The sequence below is a fragment of the Anoplolepis gracilipes genome, chromosome 2, assembly GCF_047496725.1.
Source record: "Anoplolepis gracilipes chromosome 2, ASM4749672v1, whole genome shotgun sequence".
NCBI classification, from domain to species: Eukaryota; Metazoa; Arthropoda; class Insecta; order Hymenoptera; family Formicidae; genus Anoplolepis; species Anoplolepis gracilipes.
The window spans coordinates 3,072,311-3,092,050 of NC_132971.1; the positions used below are offsets into that span (position 1 = coordinate 3,072,311).

Consider the following 19,740-nt stretch of genomic DNA (forward strand, 5'->3'; position numbering starts at 1 on the left):
TCGACGCATTACGACATTCGCGTTTGGCTCTTATTCGTCAAGTTTATAGTTGCTTGTTTATTTAATAAAATTATATACCAGCTATGCTACTATTGACGATTACGAGTTTCACAAAAGTCTGCGTAGCTTGCAAAACTCTTTATGGATAGGACGCGGTTAGAGTCAGAAACAAGCGAGCAAGTTAAAATATGACGAGATGCGAGAAAAATATAGTTTATATCGCTATAAATGTGTATATTTCGAAATGTGTCAACTCAAGTAAAGATCACTCGTCGCATTTTGTCATATTTTCTCTTTCTCCCTCTTTATCTATCTATCTAACTCGCGCGTCCGCATCTTCTGGCGTTAATCCAGTTTCCACTCGCCGTAGCAAACGTAGCCTCGCACCGACACTGTACACACGAGCAAGTTTGTCGGTGAAACGGCGCACTATTAAATCCTAACTGCATTCGCGAGAGCGTGCGGGGTGGCAATGCGCAGTGAATGCACACATTGAATAAATTAGAGAGCTGGATAAACACGCAAGGATCAGCATCAACGTCCCGCCGCGCCGGTTGGAGATGGAGAATGGTGCCCACCACCATCCCATTTCTTCTCTCGGGCTCTCCGCAGTAGCCTTCTCGTTTAGTCATCTGCAGTGGCATGCCGTTTTCATCATTGTTGCCGGAAGAAAGAGGCTAACGCACCTTTCTCGTCTGTGTGTTCCGTTACCCTCAAATTCAGAAGCACGTCATAAACGCGCATGCAGAATTGTTCGTCCGCGTTCATCCGGGTTTCTCTGTCTCCCTCCGCGCCGTTCCCCGTCATTTTTGAGAAAATAACAGTATTACCCGGTTTACATAGTTCATACTCGACGCGCATACATGGTGCATTTAGGCTACAAACACAATGCGCAGCCCCAAGGGAAGTTGGTTGGTACATGTATAAACACGACGTGTGCGAAGTACACAGCGCGAGATTTACAATGCACGTGAATCAGGCATTTTGATTAACGACGAAAACAGCGATGCGTCAGTCGGGCGTACGGGATAATTTCTCAAAGCGATTATCCGCCCGCAGGTCGCGACGCTGTGTCTGATGAGACTGTACCTCACGGCGGTCCATAGTATTTAGACCGTGGCCTAACCCGCTACAGGTCCTGGCACAGGGAGGCCGGGGGAGAGACGGCGCAATGTAATTAATAGGGAACACAATGGCTGTCTTGCGGAGACCGGGAAGGATGGGGGTGGTTTCGGAGGTGGGCGTCTGTACCGAGGCCGCCAAGTAACGTGCTGGTCGTAATGCGTTCTGACGGATGCCGGCTGAGGTAGGCGACGTCTCCTTGCGTGGCGGTGACTTCTGGGTCACAATAGAGTCCTTCTCTTCTGCACATTGTGCATAATGACAGCACGAGTGTGGAGCCTTGTACGCATACGTATTAGGATCCTTACGAAACTACGAGATTGCAATATTTTGCCATCTTCTTCTTTCTTCTGTCTGTCTCGCCACCGTCTCTTTCGCGATCGCGACGTCAATTTATATTTCACGTATTTCTTTTTCCGATAGGAAAATTGGCATTTTTTTCCACGAAGGATGTAGATGCTGAATGCATGAGGCAATGTAAAAAATTCTTGATCGCTCAAGAATTCGTAACAAATTATGTTCCTTACGCTGATTACTCATTAACTAATCTTATTTACAATCAATGACAGGTTGAAAAAAGGTCACATAAACATAAAAAGAAATCTAATGTTATTTATAGTTATATACATATGTAAATGAAATTTTCTTTTACAAAAGTCACAAAGGGGTTTATATATAAATACTTTTCTCTCTATTTAAAGAACTTGCATGTTTTACATTCGTGTCAAATCTTTACATGTCGCATTAGATTATCGCGTTGCCATGCACTAAACACATAACTCGTGCACGCGACTTGCATCTTCGCTTCTTCGAGACGCGCTTACGGATTCAGAAATCGCGCTTGTTGTCTTATCGGCGCGGCGTGTTTCGGTTCTCAGTACTTATCGCGGTCACCGGTACACCGGTTCTGCGAGCGTTATCTCAACGTGCGGAATTAACCAGGCGGTGCCGATGTAAACCGTTCGTGGCGAAACAGCCACGGATGGCTCGGCTGACGGCCTCCTAATGGTAATTCTAAGCACGGGCCGACCTCCCCGCACGGCAGTTCCTCAAAGTCTCGGATAGCTATGCCCCCGTACCAAGACGAATGTGCGCGATGCGCGCACGAACCCGGTGGTTGTTGCATCCCTCCACGTCCTCCCTAAGGGCTGGCCGTGCCGCGCCAGTGCCAGACGTGAGGGTTGCTGCGGTCTATAACGGCTAAACATGCACGGCTGAGCACGGATAAATGATTCAGAGTTTTGGAAATATGGAAAGTGGAGTGGCTTCTCTTAGGTAGATAGGCAGGAACGCGGAGGCAGAGGGCTGAATACAGTGGTTGGAGGTAGGCGCCTGCTTATCGGGGAGTAGGTGTGCGATTGCCAAGAGTGCTCTCTTCCAGGATACGACCCTCGAATACGTTGTATATACCTCGCCCAGCAGTGGTGGTCAATCACATGATTCGTCAAGAATCCGCGACATACTCGGTTTCTTTTTTTTTTCATCCAACTCGAAATCGATCAATGTAACACACACGTGAAATATACCATGTTTTACGCGATATAGGTATCGCGCGATTCACGGTCGCGCTTGGTCGGATTTATTCTCCCGAATTTGTAATACCGGATCGACATTCATGTACTGAGTACGGAACTGGGATTGTGTGGTTCGCGATGTATCTCGCCATCGTCGCCGAATATAACGAAGTTTCGCGATGGACCAACGATTTTGACTAATGGGCAGGAAATTACCGGGTACTCTTCATAAATCAGACAGTCTAGACTTCGATTATGCGGTTGAAACGTTGAGTGTGAGTCGTTTATTGATTGAGCTCTCGATCACTAAAGTTGTTATCGTACTATAAACAGCTGGCATAATCGGAATGCGGCGATATGTTCAACTGTGACCTGTGGTTGAAAATACAGCTGCATTATACAGGACCTAAATATTATTGGTGTAAAATATCACTGACCAATTACTGATGAGGTAAATTGTCATGCATTATAAAGAAACATATAAATTATAAATATATTTAAAACTAATATAAATAATTATGTATGATGCTTAATTATATTTTATATATTATTCTCTAAAATATTTATTTCGATCTGTGTTACCTTTTACACGAAGAGGAATAATTAATAGAAAAAAATCACGATGAGCCATTTTATCTATTACATTAATTTCGTTCTTTTCTCGAGAGAATAAATTTTCTTTCAATTTATATCAACGCTGCCTGGCTGGCCTGGTTATGACCGACCCAGTTTACTGCCGGATGATATTCCGGCGTTGAGCGCCTTCGGCTCAGTCTGATCCGAAGCTTACCAAACTAACTCATATCACACTCTCCATCCAGCCCACGTATATACTTATATATATGTGATCTTGTGCCTATATCGGGGTGAATATTTACCGAAATGTAAGTGTAAAAGTGGGCGTAGAAACGATCGGAAATTAGAGAACATGTGGCAAGAGTTCTGAGTGTCGGAGTTCCAAAATGTTCCAACTACTCGTCGGGCCTTGGAAAGAATTTGAAACTCGCTTAAACTTTATAACGTATAGGTCAGACTACGCATGCATGTATGCGTATGCGTGCGCGTGCGCGTGCATACGTATATGGACACACGTGTATATGAATATAATGTAGGGTAGTGCAAAATCGGGTAGCAGAAAATCTGTACTCGATATGAGCCGAGAACTGACGCGTTTATATATTTTATATACATATTATGTATTTTATATATATCGCGAATAGAAATATAAAATCTCGAATTATTAGAAAAGGAAATATATATATAAAGATATATGTATATGTATGTACATACATATATATTTTTTTATTTAATCGATTCTTTTTATATTTCTACATTAGACATATATCACTTTTTTTAAATATATATATATTTTATATTTGTTGCAGACTTTCTGTAAGATTAATTTTTTCTACAAAAAAATCGCTCTTTTACAAAACAAATCTTTATAGGTCGGCCTTTTTATAAAAGGTTAAACTATAAAAAAATTGAATTTACAAAGAGCAGCGCAAACAAATATATATATATAAACATATATGTAAGATTATAAAGAAAAAGATATTTACATTGCTAACGTGACAAATGTTGACAAATTGTTAAATATTGTACGAAAAAGATGTGATAATGTCCATATAGAACAAACGCTGTGATTTATTATTCATAATACAATGCATAATTCAGTATACATCCAAAAAACATGGTCGACCCTGTAGTTAGCCTATGTAGAAGGCGGTCAACAACGTCACGTTTCCATTATGGAAATATCTGGTCTAGTCCAATTTTGTTTTTGGCAAGCAGTGTTCAATATTTAGTCAATTTTGATCAAATGCTGTACTATATATGCGTAACCGCAATATAAGTAATGAAATTATGACAGTATCCGCGAAAGCACTTTTTTTATTTCTAGTTTTTGTCATTAATATGGAAAATTAATGCATAACCCCCGTCAATAGTGGTTATAAAATATGTATATAATGTTCTGCGCAATAATCACACGTTACGTTAATTCTTCTATATATATATATATATATATATATATATATATATATTCTAATTAATAATAGGTTATTGCAAATTCAATCAATCATTGTATTATAAACTAGGCGGCTTCCCAACCGTCTCGTTTGTTACGTATATAAGAATGGTTTCATTACATACGACCGAAAACAATGGAAATGCGCGGGTGCGCATTTTAATTATAGAAAATTTATATTAATGATTCGTATATCATAATTGGTATATTTCATAATTCGCTGACGATGCGGTTGGGTGCGGTTTGACCTGATGTGAGAGAACCGCGAATCTCTCTCTTTCTCTCTCCGAAAATCAAAACCGCTCTGCTCGCTGAGTGGTTGCCCTTTTTTCGGCGAAATAACGTTAATTGATTGGTAATCGCTCGCACACGGGTCGCTACGTCATCAAGAATGCATAAATATTTGTTGTTCGAACAGGGTGGGCAGGAACGCCGTTAAATGCCGCCGCCGTCATATTGTGGCTATATGGTTATTAAAGCGTTCGCGAATGCCACGCGAGTTCGTGGCAGCTTTATTCAAATAATTTTCAAGTGGCCCGCTATATACGTATATATATATATATATATATATATATATATATATATATATATACATGCATTGGCGGACTCGACCAGTTGCGGCGGAAATTTCAATCCGGATGCGTAAGAGCGGGATGCGTTAAAAATGTCGTCGAGCGTTTGTAAAATTTGCTGACTATGTTACGTTATTTTAATGCTTGCCGTGCGCGAGCGCAATCTGCGTGATGTACGAATAAATTGCAAACGCGTAGTATGAAGTTTTTATTTAATTCAATTTTATGCAGAAAAATACGCGTAATATCACGTATGTATTTCATTTGTGCATGCGCGCGAATCATGATTTTTTCATATATACATATATTTTTCGACAAAACTCTTCCGACCAAAAAAAAAAACAAAAAAAAAAAAAGAAAAATTACGCGACCATAACATCGAATCGGTTTTGGTTCGGTAGAAAATTGGGTCTCGGATTTTATAGGCATCCTTGCTACAAAATTTAAAGAATTATTACGCGCGATACACGTGTACGTATCTCCGTTCGAGCGAAACGCGCCGCAGCATTCGAGTTGTCGCGTTGGCATTGGCTCTGTCACGATTGTTTTCGGATCGAGTGCCAAGACTTGTAGTCGTTCGTCCAGGAGCGAGAGAGCTTCTTCTACGTCCATATTTTTTTCTCATTGTTGATTTACCATCGGTAATTCCGTTAAGAGGCCGCGAGCCACGAGTCATCGATTTACGACTCGTCGAATGTTCTAATTCACTTTTCCATTCCGGCCGTGGTATATTCGATCTCTCGCGCCATGCGTGTTTCGACGATATACATTGCTATTGTTCACGACCGCTGAAGATACACTCATCGTTCTGCGGCGCGCCATCATTTCCGTCTTTCCACGTCTTGTGTGTATGTATACAATGTACGTACCTCCATACGTGTGTGATGGAACAAAAGGAGAGTGCTCGGTAATTGATTGACTCTAATCTCAAACTTTCGTGTGCATCGGCAGTTCCAATGTAATGCGACTTTACGACTTTCGCGATACGCCATCGTTGAACCGGCTTCCAGGTGTTCTTATGTTAGAAGCGAAATACGGCTGATCGTGGAAGGAAGTAAACGCGACGATACGAGCGCGACGAGGGACGTATTACACCGTATTTTAATTAATTATTAAACTTGTAGGAAGAAAACCGCTCATTCGAAGATCCGGGATTACTTATTCAGGTGTTATACTTGGACACGTCCGCCGTGTTTATTTCGTCGCACTGAAATGACTCACGCGGCCTCGTAAAACCACGGGTTTTAGTAGACGGAATCGACTTGCAAATATCGCGAGCGGGTATCACTACAATGTTCACGAGACGAAGATGACACGATCTTCGCGGCCAGACTATTTGCGTAAGCCTTGACAACGACGGCAAAGTTACATTTAAGTAGAGATATAAACGGCTGAATATTACGTTTCATGTCGTAAGTGTCTACTTCTTGGGGTCAAGTTATATTATGATGATAACGAGAGAGGTACCCAACGGAAGCAGTCAGATTAGATCCTTCTGGAACCTAGAGAAACCGGTTACGCGCAAAACATTAAGTTTCATCACGGTATGCTGAAGATTTCCTACTTAGAGAACCGTTCTCTCCCTTGAGAATGCAATGTAGCAAATAATCTTGACTAATTCCGTACTAATTAGTTATTTCTATCTCTATAAAACAATCTTTTATAATTTATCAAACTATAAGCTTTGTTTAGAACAACTTGTATGCAGAATTAAATATGCTTTAAAATATTTTTTATTGGATTAGTTAACTCGGGTTATATATTCTCTTTTCAGTCCAACGTTGAAGTAGTACTGAATTTGACATAAATGTATATCTAATATATTTTTTATTTTTCGAAAAATATTACAGAGATATAACTTTAAAATAAATTGTTACAACTATGAAATTAACGAAGAAGAATTTTTTATATATTTTCGCAATTATCCTGTAATATTCAAGAGAATTAATTTCGACACTTTGGATAGATATGAAAGCTGAGAAGAAAGCGACGAAGCGACAAATAATTTTCGGATCGCTGGCGGGTAGCATCTTGCTGCGTCTGTTTGCTAATGCGCGGCGCTAATCCGGCAAATCCCGTGGCACCCTCGCGCATTAAAGTCGGCCTTAGATGAGCCCCGAGATGGCGGAGGAGGAGAGAACGAACGCGTGTTTACGAGAGCATGGTAGTCTCAACGAAAAAGAGACAGAGAACAAGAAAGAGATGTAGAAAGAGAGAAAAGTGGTGGTAGATGGGTTTGCGCGACTAAAGGGCGAAAAGGGCGTTAGACGGAGGAATGGTGCGGGATACGACGCTTGAGGTGGTTGTGTGGTAATACTACTTGGCGATGAGGCTAATATGCATTTGCTCGACCCGACCAAAGTTCACTTAGATCGCATTGCATTGCATTACGCGATATTACAATGGTGCTCCATCTCGTAACGGAGCGACTGACTGGAGAAGGAGATGGAGGAGAAAAAGGAGAAGAAGGTGAGAGAGATAGAAAGGGAGCCTCCGGTTACCTCGTGCGTCCTTTATCACCCTCCTACTACATTGTCGGTCACCGTATCCTCTGACCTTTACGTTCTCCTGATGTGACCAACACTGCCGTCCCGTTCTATAGTATAAAGGCAAAAGGGTAACGCATGCTTAATAATTTACATAGCACAAGTGGCCCGGAACTTTCTCGTGAGTTATGTCATACTTGCCTATGCATTCTCGCACGCGTGGACACTAGAGCCTAGCTCGTGTCTCGACACATACTCACACATACACACACATACATACATATATACATACATACATACATATATATATGTATACAACTATATATATATATATATATGCGTGTACCTACGAATGACGTACTCGGCTGGCCGATACCGGCCAGTGATGCCGTGTCCTTATGTGCGTATGTGTATACGTATGTGTGTGTACAAGTTGGAGAGAACTGCCAAGGTAACAGCATCCTACGTGCGTGAGTTATTGCACATAGGCTTTCTAGGGCATGTGCGCCTGATATCGCAGGGTTATATTTTTTCGGTGTCTTTCCCGGCGATGGTGGCTTCTCCACCACCGTCGAGACAGGTCGGGCTGGTATATAAACTGGGTATACACCATGTAATACCGTGACGATGAGAGTAGGCCCGGCGGAGTGTGCTCGGTATAAATCATGCGTGACTTAACTCGCTTTTGGCGTATATCGGGCGGTGAAAAAAAAAAAAAAAAAAAAAAGAAAAAACGGACTGCGGGCTAAGTCCGTAATTCCGCTGCTACCGAAAATGTTGCAGTCTCTGACGATCCGAGAACGTCAGATATACATACTCCCAATAGGAAGAGAAGCCGTGATTAATTCCCCGGTGAGAGTAGTTTTCTCTGAAAAACGGTTGCGTTTCATCTCCCAGTTCTGGAAACTGTTAGTTCTCTTTCGCGTTGTCCGATTCGTGTGTGTATCGGTTTGCGTAGAACCAATAAAACGCTCTTTTATCTATACGGTGTTTAGCAATTTCACATAGTTCTTTTTATACTCATTGATTCTTATATTGAATAATTTATAATTATTTCTTTACAAAAATGTGAAGGCACTATTAATTTTTAAACAGAAATACTTGAATATTTGAAAAGTTAATAATTGAAACATTATTGTTTATTTAATTGTGGCTTTATTTTAACAAATTTTCAATTTTAAAAAATTCAATATTAGGTAGAAAGAGTTTAAAATTGTGAAACAAGATACTGACTAATTAACAATTTTTGTTTAGAATTTGTTTAGAATTTATCGAAGAGAAATCGGTAAATATAAAAGTTGAGTGAGACACCCTATATAGAAATACCGATAATACCGTTCGCGCTTTTTGTCCTAATCGTAACATTATCTACGGACCATAGCGCACTTTTTGCAGATCACATTTCGCATCTCCGCCATTCGGTGAGAAATTCGTACACTTTCGGGCAATTTCCTCGCTACTATAAATCAACGTCGTCGAGTTTATCGCGTGTACGTTGAGCGTTGTCGATGTCGAACATTCTTCGCACCTTTCTCGCCATGGTTTCATTATAGCGAAAAATATAAATCAATAAGATTTACAGGCGGAGCCGCTGCATGTTGCATTGAGCGACACGTCATTGATCCACCAATATTTCGAGATTGACGTTACAGCAAGCTTGTCGCGATGTCAGCGCAATCCCGAAAAGCTTTCTAAACCACGTCAAATTTTTTTATGAAAATATAGTTAAAGTGGCGCAGTAAAATTACGTCGTACATTATATATGTATTGCGTCGATTGAATACTTAAAAATTGAAATGCCGCGAATGATATAAAACGATATAAAAAAAGCACATTTATAGGAAAATGAGTTAGTGTGTAATTTTATTTATAAAGAATATTTTTCTTTTTGAATATTTTTCTATCATAATTTTATTGCTTTATACATAAAAACTCAATCTTTTTGAGAGCATATTTCTAACAGCTAGTATAGTATATAAAATTAAATAATTCCAAATAAAATTTACAAAATATTTATTATAATATCTAATGCAAAAAGCGCAAGTTTTTATTTAAATTATATAGAATCTTTGATATATTCTTATATACTTGCATTTGTGGGTGACATAAATCTATATCATTTTCAATACGTTAGTTCTACACTAAGGGAATGAATATTCGCGTGGAAGTGTTTGTTTTGTCTCGATTCATTCTCGTGATGGCATTTCAGCCTGGACGTGCCAGCGAGGCAGCTTTTAAACAGAAACAAAGAGCTACTTCACCGGTCGGCTGAACGTTGCGAGCGTAATACTTGGGCAAACCATTGTGCCGATCGCGTTTTTCCCTCCATGAGATGGGAAACGATGTTTTCTTTCCGCCCCCGAGGAGCTGCATTAACCTCGCCTACCCTCGTTTTCTCCTTAGAGAAGAACGGGGATCGATAAGCGTGAAGCCTGGCACATATGTTCTAACTAAATTTGGAGATACGTGCGCCCGATGTTGCTTCTCATGCGTATACATGCAGGCACCGAGTTCCTGGCAACAATGGCAGCACCCGATCGTCGCGCAAACTGTGATGTTTAAATGCAGGTATTTTGCATCGCGGATGTTCGCATTTATAGATATCAGCCTGGTTGGGCTGGGTGTCGTTTCAACGAGGCTGAATATTGTAACGTAGGAAATGAAACGAAAAAGCTTGTCACACGTGCTCGCGCAGCGCAGGATCCAGAGAGATAGATAGATAAAGAGAGAGATGCAGATAAATAGACCGTTGCGCTTCACGTAACGTTACCAATCGGATGTTTTCTAAAGTCGATTTTATTGTATACGGCGAATCGAGTCACAGATCTCGTTTCCGCGTGTAAGGCACTTGCGTGCAGAAATGAAAAGTCACCCACACAAGCGAGACTCACTATTAAAGAGGCGTGCACATTTGCACGCACTCGCCCAAGTATGCGACGTGCTTACCAGAGAGGGTTGGTATAGTACGATGCGATGGAGTATCGTACGAGGCGATGACTCAGCTCGCCAACCCCTGCAAGACAGGGGACCATTATACCAGGTACCCTTTTCAGCGCTGCTATAGCAAAAGCGGCGCCCATAAAAGCGGCGTAACGCCGATTGCTGTGATATATTTTTATCGAACGTGAAGAGAAATGAAAGATCAGGTCATGCAAACGCGATTAACTTTTGTATTTAATTGATCAGCGTACGTGATACTACGAGTTAATATATCGTCGTATTTTTCTTTCTTTTCATTAATCTGATTTACGATACAATCGTATTAAAAAGTTGGCATACGACCGTTTCGTGAAATTATGTTATTACATAGTTGACATTTTTGTAAAAGTTATCTGATTTAAAAGTTTCATACTTAAAAAAAAAAGGCGTTTTATGATGTAGATTGTGATATTTTTTTAATCTCTCCTTTTGATTTTTAAATTATATTGTATAATGTAATTGTTATCTTCTTATTAGAAATGAAATATGTCTTCCATCTTTCATTTCTAATACTATCATGCTCGATAATCGCCGCCTTGGCATGATTTGAAGATCCGTACTGCCAGAATCCAATTTCGATGCGAATCCGGGTGAATGGGGCATCAGAGATTAAGGGCGGTTGGTGAAAATGGATGGTGCACATGCTACAAGGGATGGTGGGTAGGCTAATAAGAGGGAGCAAAGACGCCCTCGCTTCGCCCGGCAAGGTCTCGGCATAGGGGGAAATGCGCCCCCTCGTGCATTGAGATGGGGTGACGTCGTCGCAGGGACGGCTCGCAGGACAAGAGGGGTAAAGTATACGTTTGTATGTGTATGTATATGTAATTTCCCCGTGGACGGTGGCGTCAGGGTGTGCGGTGCCGATCGGGCCGAGGGTTGTTCAACCATCAGTGTTGTCTCGTGTCTCGTACAACGTGTCGTAGTTCTGTTGTTCTCTCGTGATCGTGAACGTGCTGTACTTGTGATCGTTTAGTTTAAGATATTGTTTTAGGTAACGATTGATTACCATTGGCGAACGATCACGCGGCGGAAGTGATCTGCGCATCTGTCATCCGGACAGAGATATTCAACGTGATAAACTGGGTTTCGAAAACTAGAGCAGCTACGTACACGGAATTAAGAATTAAAGGGGAAATACTCAAGTCGATTTCGGACTGCTACGTGCGTGAGAGTCACTCTACAAGTCATAACTCTTGGATGCTAAAGTTTACTTAAGATAAAATCACTGTGTTTTCGGCTGATAACGCTAAATTTCGTAGTTCGAGAATAGCAAAATACTTTCACGTTTAAATAGAGATGTTTGTGCTGTGAAAGCGTAGTATTGTAATCGGCGTGTTTGTGATTGTGATAATATCTTTGTCATCGGATATATTTCTAAATATTTTAGATATATTAAAAAACATCGAAATATCTTGAATATGAGAAACATTTTGTTACCATCATAAGTAATATATATGTACATCGCTTTACATTTAGGTGATATAGATACCGTTTTCATCGGATTTCTTGCGCAGCCTTATGCAACTGGTGCTCGTGCACATGCGCATACGTGAAATCTCTAAGCTCCGATCAGCTGAGTAAACGCGTAGATGTCAACATATATGAAGCATCCACTTTGTATTGCTTGATGAATATCAATAAAATAATTATAGTAAACTACCAGTAAGCGACGAAAAAGTTGCATAGTGATATCAATTATTTGATTGTATCAGATTTTTATTCTACGTGAATTAATAGTATTGCGAAACAATCATACATACTATTATAATTTTAACGAGTCCAATATCTTTTGACGGCTTTTGACTATTTAATTTCGCGTTGTAAAATTCATTAATAGTTGTGTGCGCGTTATTACATGGGACTTTCTTCCATCTACTTTTTATCCCATTTTCTATTCTTCTCTCTTTCTTGTTAAATACTTTCCTGTCCGCTCATCACATTATTCGCTTTTCATCCTCTTCGTACGGTCGTCCTATCTCGCTTTTTCATTCTCTCCGTTTTCCGCCAGCGCGCTTCGCTCTATTTTCCGTTCCTACGAAGATTACGCTATCGTGTATTTTTTATCGAGCTCCTGATTAAAACCAGACCACTCTACCAACCACCCGTTAACTGTTCGCTGCTTCGTGACCGCCGTTTTCGGCGAATTACGCCCTCGTTTCACGACAACCCTCCACTCCTTCGAAGACGAGAGTTAACAAGTACCTCCGTGACGGCCGATCTCCCCTCACTCTGCCTCCTTCATGTGTCAAGTACTCACTGACTCCGTTGCGGTCGTGCTTTATGCGCGTGGTGATAAGTAATCAGCAAGTTTCATCATCGCTCGAGGCCACATGGTGACCGGTGTCCGTCTTTGAAGGTAAAAGAAAAAAGAGCGACAAGGATAGTGTGCGTGTATTGAAAGGCAAATTTCGGTGAGAGAAGTGACAGTGAAACTTAGCTTCGTGAAACCTCAGTTTATTTGAGCTAAGAAATGCTGATACCCGTCCCGACGTCGCCATCGTCCAGCAACGGTGAAGGCGCCATCAAGCTCTTTGTCGGACAGATACCGCGTCATCTCGAAGAGGACGCTCTTCGTCCGATGTTCGAGGAGTTCGGCAAGATTTACGAATTCACCGTTCTCAAGGATAAATATACGGGACTACACAAAGGTAAGATTCCAAACATGAGATATAGAATTTTAAATTCATTAAAAAGCCAGTTGAAAAAGAGATTACGTTTTCTTTTGAGAATTTATAAAAAGTCTGTCTTAGAGTATACGAATGAAGTTTCACGATAAAAATTAAAAGTAACTTTTTCAGTGAAACATCAGAAATAAAATTCCACGTTGGCAGCGTATTAAAATTTTTAATCTGGTTGTCATACAAACGTTAGAGAGAAAAACTATTACATAACGTCCGAGTTTCTGCGAAATGTCATTTAGCGGTGGCACGACGTCGCGCGCCAACGTTACGAAATTATTTTTACGAAATACCGCAGTCGCTGGCCACTAAATCCAAGCGGCCGGGCGCTCATTAATTTTTCAGCCGCGCAAGGACACGTAGAACTCGTTGCGTCGAGTGAAGCGTAATTCCGGCGGTAACGATGAAGCGAGAGCACACGCGCGCACGCGCGCGAGCACACCCTCGGCGGCTTTCGAAGCGCGACCGGGAGATTAATCAGGATTTATTCTTTTGTCCCTCGCGACGTAGTATATGGCGTCCGGGGGCCGCGGTCAGGGTCGCGCGGAGAAGAGAGAGAGAGAGAGAGACAGAGAAAGAGGGATGAAGAGCTGTACAGTGAAATGAGGGAAGGGATCGTGTGGGTGCGAGAGCGTGCTAAGCCGCGGCGAAACAATAAATTTCGCGGGCATTCACGTCGATCGCCGAGAGGATGAGCCGACGTCGACGATCGACGGCCTTTGTTGGCCGAGCGTAAGCCATCCTCTCCTTCCACCCACCCGATGTAACACCCTACTGTGCGCCGTTTCCTCTTCTACTGTTCCCATCCTCCTGTGCGATGCACCAGCCAGACGTCGACGAACCTGATACAATGAGACAGCACTCGTGGACGCATTTCGGGCTGTTTCCGCGGCGGAAACTTGTCCCGGAAACGAGGACTTTAACACCGACGTGCCCGATTACCAGTCACAGCCTCTCCTCGACGACGGGTTATCCAACGCCATCATTCGATCCACGGTGCTCGAATTACGACAGGAACGCGTAACGCGATATCTTCGTACAGTAGCCGAAGTACGGCGGGGTGCAGTGGTGGGCGAGACGAGAGAGAATGATACGCGGAAAAGAGCAGAAGCCAGAGAGGAAAGCTTTACCGTCGTCGCGCGATACTAAGGGTATGGTTGGGATTTTCGAGGGGTATTTGGAAAAATGAGACAACGCTCCGAGACCGGTTGGACCGTCTTCATGAATTGTGCATCAGTCGGAAAGCCGAGCGCCGTACGATACCGCGCGGAAATTCGGTCCCGGCGGCCGCTTCGTTATTCCGGAGCCGATTTTGTAATGGAGAAGTCATGTTATTCGATACTTATCAATAATGGAGGACGCGCGCGATATGGTGGCGAAAATTTCAAACGCGCTAGTTGTCCACGTAGCCGTATAAAGCTTAACTTGGCGAAAGAGATAGAGAGAAAGAGGAGAAGAAGAAGGGGAGAAAAAGATAGAAAGCGCGCGGCTGTCACAGAAAATCCGCGCGGTTAGAAATTCGCCGGCTCTGAAAATAACGGACTTTACCGGATTCTACAAAGCGCCGACGTTACCCTTCGGCGGTCTCCGTTTATTTAATTTGCAGGAAAAATGGCCGCAATCCGCTCGCCTGACCGTAGCCGGGTGCCGGGTATGGCGTCGGAGATGGGGGCAAACGTAGGTATTTTACAATAAATATCCGGCCGATAAGCTGCACACAATCCCGGCGCACCATAGGGGAAGGGGGGTTAGGGAGGGGGGGGCGAACGCATTTTTATTTTTGTAAGCACGCGGAATTTATGGTTGACGAATGGTCGTTCGAGTTTTTGCCTGGAAATAGCTCGTTAATCTTTCGAATTATCCTCCCTTCCAACTTTGCCGAGTTGCGTGGCTCACGGCGTCCACAACTCAACGATTTTCCATTGTTACATTCACGGAAATACCGAGGAAAATTTTATATTTTAAACAATATTTATATTTATAAACTTTCATCAAGATATTGTGTATATATTTTTGCTAATGTGAACCTACTTGTTTGTATGTACGATGCTTATCTGAAAGCAGAGAGACTTTAAAACAGGCAGAAGCTGGATAATTAAGTCTAAGGATTATTATTTGGGAATTTGGTATTTATAAACCGATTAAAGCAATTTGTACATAATTATGTATTATGCCAAACATAATAATTTTGTCGAATCAAAATGTTAACTTTAATATTGTTGCACTTTAATGTTGTATATGTATATTTCAATAATACTAATTAAATGGTCAGGTTTGTATGTACACATATATTTTAAAAAAATTTTGAATATATACTTTTCTTTCAATTATACTCACTCCTTTTGAGAAAATGTTTCGAAGCCTATCATTAAACTATCGTGCCGATCTGGCCCGACGAAACAAACGGCAGGCGAGGGGAATGATTTTATCAACGTCGAATCAAATGCATTCACTCGCATTGACGCACACGTCTACTAAATCAAATAATTCTGTGTCTACATATATCATGCACATCGGACTTAAATCTGTACCGATACGAATCAACTGCAGCGCAGTCTCAGTAATTTTGGAAATATGCTACTGAAACATTACAGACCACTTATCGAGATATGTATAAAATCCAGGTTATTTGTATCGTGAGATCAACTGTTAAATTGATAGTTACTCCGAACCAGATTGTGAATTGAATAAATAATCTATTAGTACGTATTATACAATATATAAAGGATTTCTATATTTGCAAGAATACTGTTCTATTTATAAATATTTGACGTATTAAAAACAAATATTTTAAATATAATTTAATGTAATACGAAATTTTCACTTATCTTCATCTCTTTATTTAAGTTTTCTAAATTAAAATTGAATTTCTAATGAATCCAAGAACACACATCATATTTTACGATATTTTCAATAAATGTGATCATATATCGGTTAATTGTAGAAATGATTGAACGCTATTGTATGATACGTAGTTTTTCTTTAACAGCCGTCTGAGCAGGCGCAGGAAAAGTTTCTTTTTGTTTCAACCTTTCACGGGACCGCTCTGCAGGAAGATAGAAGGAAGCGAAGGGAAGACGCGGAGAGAGATGGGCCCGAGTTAGGGAAAGGTAATGCTCGACGGTGACGAGGCTGCAACCGACACGGCAGTCTCGTAGTTTCGAAACAGCTCTCCAATTTTAATGAGACCCGTCTATTTCCCCGCGATTCTGTCTCCGTGTTACGGCTTACCTTTGTGTAATTATATTTTGATTCCCCTAGCTGTGTGCGCGAGCATTCTATCTCTTCTCTCGCTTCCCTTCATTCTATTCTCTTCTTACTGCCTCATCCGGTTGCGGATTCCAACTCCTGCCTCCTCGTTATCAATTTATATGCTTTCTCTTCTTTCCTGTTATTTTTTTTTCCAGTTATATATTGGTCTCGAACGTACGCGAGTACTAGTAAGGAAAAACGTTATTTTCATTTAGTAACAGTGTCAAGCCACTGTTCATTCTGTCTGGAGACATAGTGACCTACCCTCGCTTAGTTATCCTCGTCTGCTTCGTCCTTTTTGGCACGTTTGTCTCCGGATTGAATTACGATTCGAATTAAATAAAAAAACTCCACCTCCCTATAGGAGGGAGTTTGGTTTTGCATCTTCTTTATTTCAATGTCCGCTCCATTGACCGCCACTAAGGCATTCGTACTTAATTACTGGGTAGTTACGATACTTCGGTGACTTCCTGTCGTCGGTATTCGAGAAGCGTTCCTGCCCCATCTCTGTTCTCCCTTGTCTCGCTGCCAGCGTTGCTGTACGTACTAATGAACGGGCTGAATTATAACTTCGAAGGCGAATAAGGAAATAATTCAGTTGTTTCACCACAATCACGCATATTCGCGTAAATTCGATTTACCCGCGATTTCTTAATCGAGTTGCGTATTTCGTCGGAGAAATCACGACGCTAGGCTTCGCTTAGAAGCCTGCGATCCCATGGCGATTCTCTTACGATCTACAGAAGCCTTTAAAGAGAAAAGTTGCTGTAGCTTTCGTCTTGGCTTCAATAATGAAGATCTCGGTGTTACTAGCGATTTCGACGACAGCCGAACAAAACGGTTGCATTTTCTTTCAATTGCGAGCATTTGCCCGTCCACGAGAGGATTTAAAAGAAGACACGTTCGATTTACACACAAACACAAATATATATATCTGTGTGTGTGTGTGTGTGTGTGTGTGTGTGTGTGTGTGTGTGTGTGTGTGTGTGTGTATAGTATATATTGATTCGAGTGATAACTACGAGTTTAACTCTCGCGAACGGTTTGCTCGTTTCAGCGTATTTAACAGCAGAGCGTACCAGGAAGGGCTCAGCTGCCGGGGTGGTTGGCACATGGGGACCATGGCACACGCCATTACAATGGCAACCAACCCCACCAACGACCTTTCCGCAATCTCCCTTCCCTCTTTCTCTCTTTTTATCTCTCTTTCTCTGTTCTCTTTTTCTCTCTCTCTTTCTCTCTTCCTCATTCTCTTGGCGCGAGGTGCACGAGGGTTGTCCGTCCGTCCGTTCGTCCGTCCGTCCGTCCGTCCGTCTGTCCGTCCGTCCGTCTCCCTCGTCGCGTGCACGGACGTATGTTATCCTACTTTTTTGCCGCAGGCTCTCTACATCCGTCTCTCTTTCCGTCCCGTCCGACGGATCGATCGAGAGTGCATGCATCGCACTCTCGCTCATTGGGAATTGACGGGATCATACGACGATGTTAGCGTCCATGATGAAATGTTACACTCGTTTGTCGCGTGTAAATCTGTCGACGCGATATTCTTTGCGTGATCAAACGATCTTTATCGCTGTAGAAACTAATGCGCGATATTGCATGTAGCGTAAGTATTAGAGTGAAATAAAATAGGATTTTATTATGATCAAAGCCAGGTTCTCAAACGTGAATAATTTAATGTAAAATATTGGAAAATTACCAAAAGTTTCGCGTATTTATATATCATTATTATAATTTTTATTTTGTGTAGCTTTCTTTTACATGAAATATTATCGAGAAGAAAGAAAAATGCAGTGCCTATCTTTTTATAATCACCTCGCTCTCTTATCTGTACATATCGAGGATTTCGTTCCGTGCGCCCACGCGAGATGAAGAATGCGAAATCCATTGAGAATATAATACGCGAATAGGTTGTTCCGGCGTAAACATCAGGCGAGAGACGAGAGAGATGAGAAGAAAGAGCGAGAAAGCCGAGTGCGCGATAGTAGAATGGGTTACGGACGAACACTCGCGTAAGAAGGATTTGCGCGATAGAAGGGGAAAGACGCTGGGGAAATAAGGTAATACCTGCGGCTTTGTCTCGATCGGGAGCAAGGAGAGTCGCTGTAAAGGAAAATACGAAAAGAGATAAGTAGTGTACTCTCTCTCTCTCTCTCTCTCTCTCTCTCTCTCTCTGTTTTTCTCTCTTTTTCAATCCCTCTCTCTTCTTCTCTGGTCTTCCGTTATTACATCGAAAGGAGAGCAGACGGCTATTGCGCTGGTATCAAACTAAAATTACACTCTCGCACGGTACGGGGGTAGGGGGAGGGAAGGGAAGGGAAGAGAAGGGAAGGGAAGAAGTTCAGAACGCTCGTCGAAGCCGCCTGCCGGAAAATTCCGGACCGTCGAACGCGAAGAATGGGAATTCCCATCGAGGCAGCAACGGGAGGTAGGATCTCGAGATGGGAGGCATAACCTGCCGTTGCATTTCTCGCCGTTCGTTGTTCCGCGGAACAACGCGAAATCTTTGCAACGCGATTGCGGTGGTACCGTCAGGATTCATTCGCGAGGGAACAGAAATTTTTCGGGTTTTATCATTGTCGCTGGTATGTGTGTAGAAAGACACTATTCTGCTCTAAAAGTTGGTAAATATGGAGAACGGTTATGTGATATTAACACTAATTGATATCATCTTTTGTTTATGTATAACGTATATATGTCACAATATGAAGAAAGACTTTTAAGATCTCTTTAAAGATTGAAAATTAAAAAAAAGATAAAAATCATTAAAAGATGTAGAGATTAATAACTATATTAACGTTGCATGATAATATGCATGTATTAAAAAATAATAAAAGTATCATATAGTGGTTCTCAAAAGTTAAAATTAAAATTTATCTTTTTTTGTCAAAGGTTCGAGAACTTGTGAGAGTGTTGTATATTGCTACAAACGAAATGTATAATTACAAGTGATATAAAATGTTTCATAACTTAAAATGTTAAAAAATTAAACTTTCTCGCAATTTTTTATTGTTATAACGTAACGTGAACCAGCGTTGTATGCAAATTAAAATACGTACTGAACTTTTATGTGTACTACACGCACGTTTCTTTTAAACAACGAATAGTGTT

At 41.5% G+C, this 19,740-nt stretch overlaps 1 protein-coding gene and 1 long non-coding RNA gene across 5 annotated transcripts in view; one reads left to right on the top strand and one right to left on the bottom strand.

The window, feature by feature from the left end:
- LOC140663148 (uncharacterized) overlaps positions 1-19,740 on the bottom strand; it is a 304,620-nt gene that overhangs the window by 38,659 nt on the left and 246,221 nt on the right. The gene's annotated exons all lie outside the window — the stretch shown is intronic.
- The window catches only part of LOC140663146 (CUGBP Elav-like family member 3), a 353,573-nt gene continuing 344,473 nt past the window's right edge, over positions 10,641-19,740 (top strand). For 2 of the 3 annotated variants that reach the window (XM_072887115.1, XM_072887116.1), the window contains exon 1: positions 11,553-13,350. In XM_072887115.1, the coding sequence (XP_072743216.1) occupies positions 13,173-13,350 (178 nt within the window). In that variant the 5' untranslated portion in view covers positions 11,553-13,172. Of the gene's footprint in view, positions 11,493-11,552; positions 13,351-19,740 lie in introns of those variants that run through there. The other variant, XM_072887113.1, reaches the window with a different exon arrangement.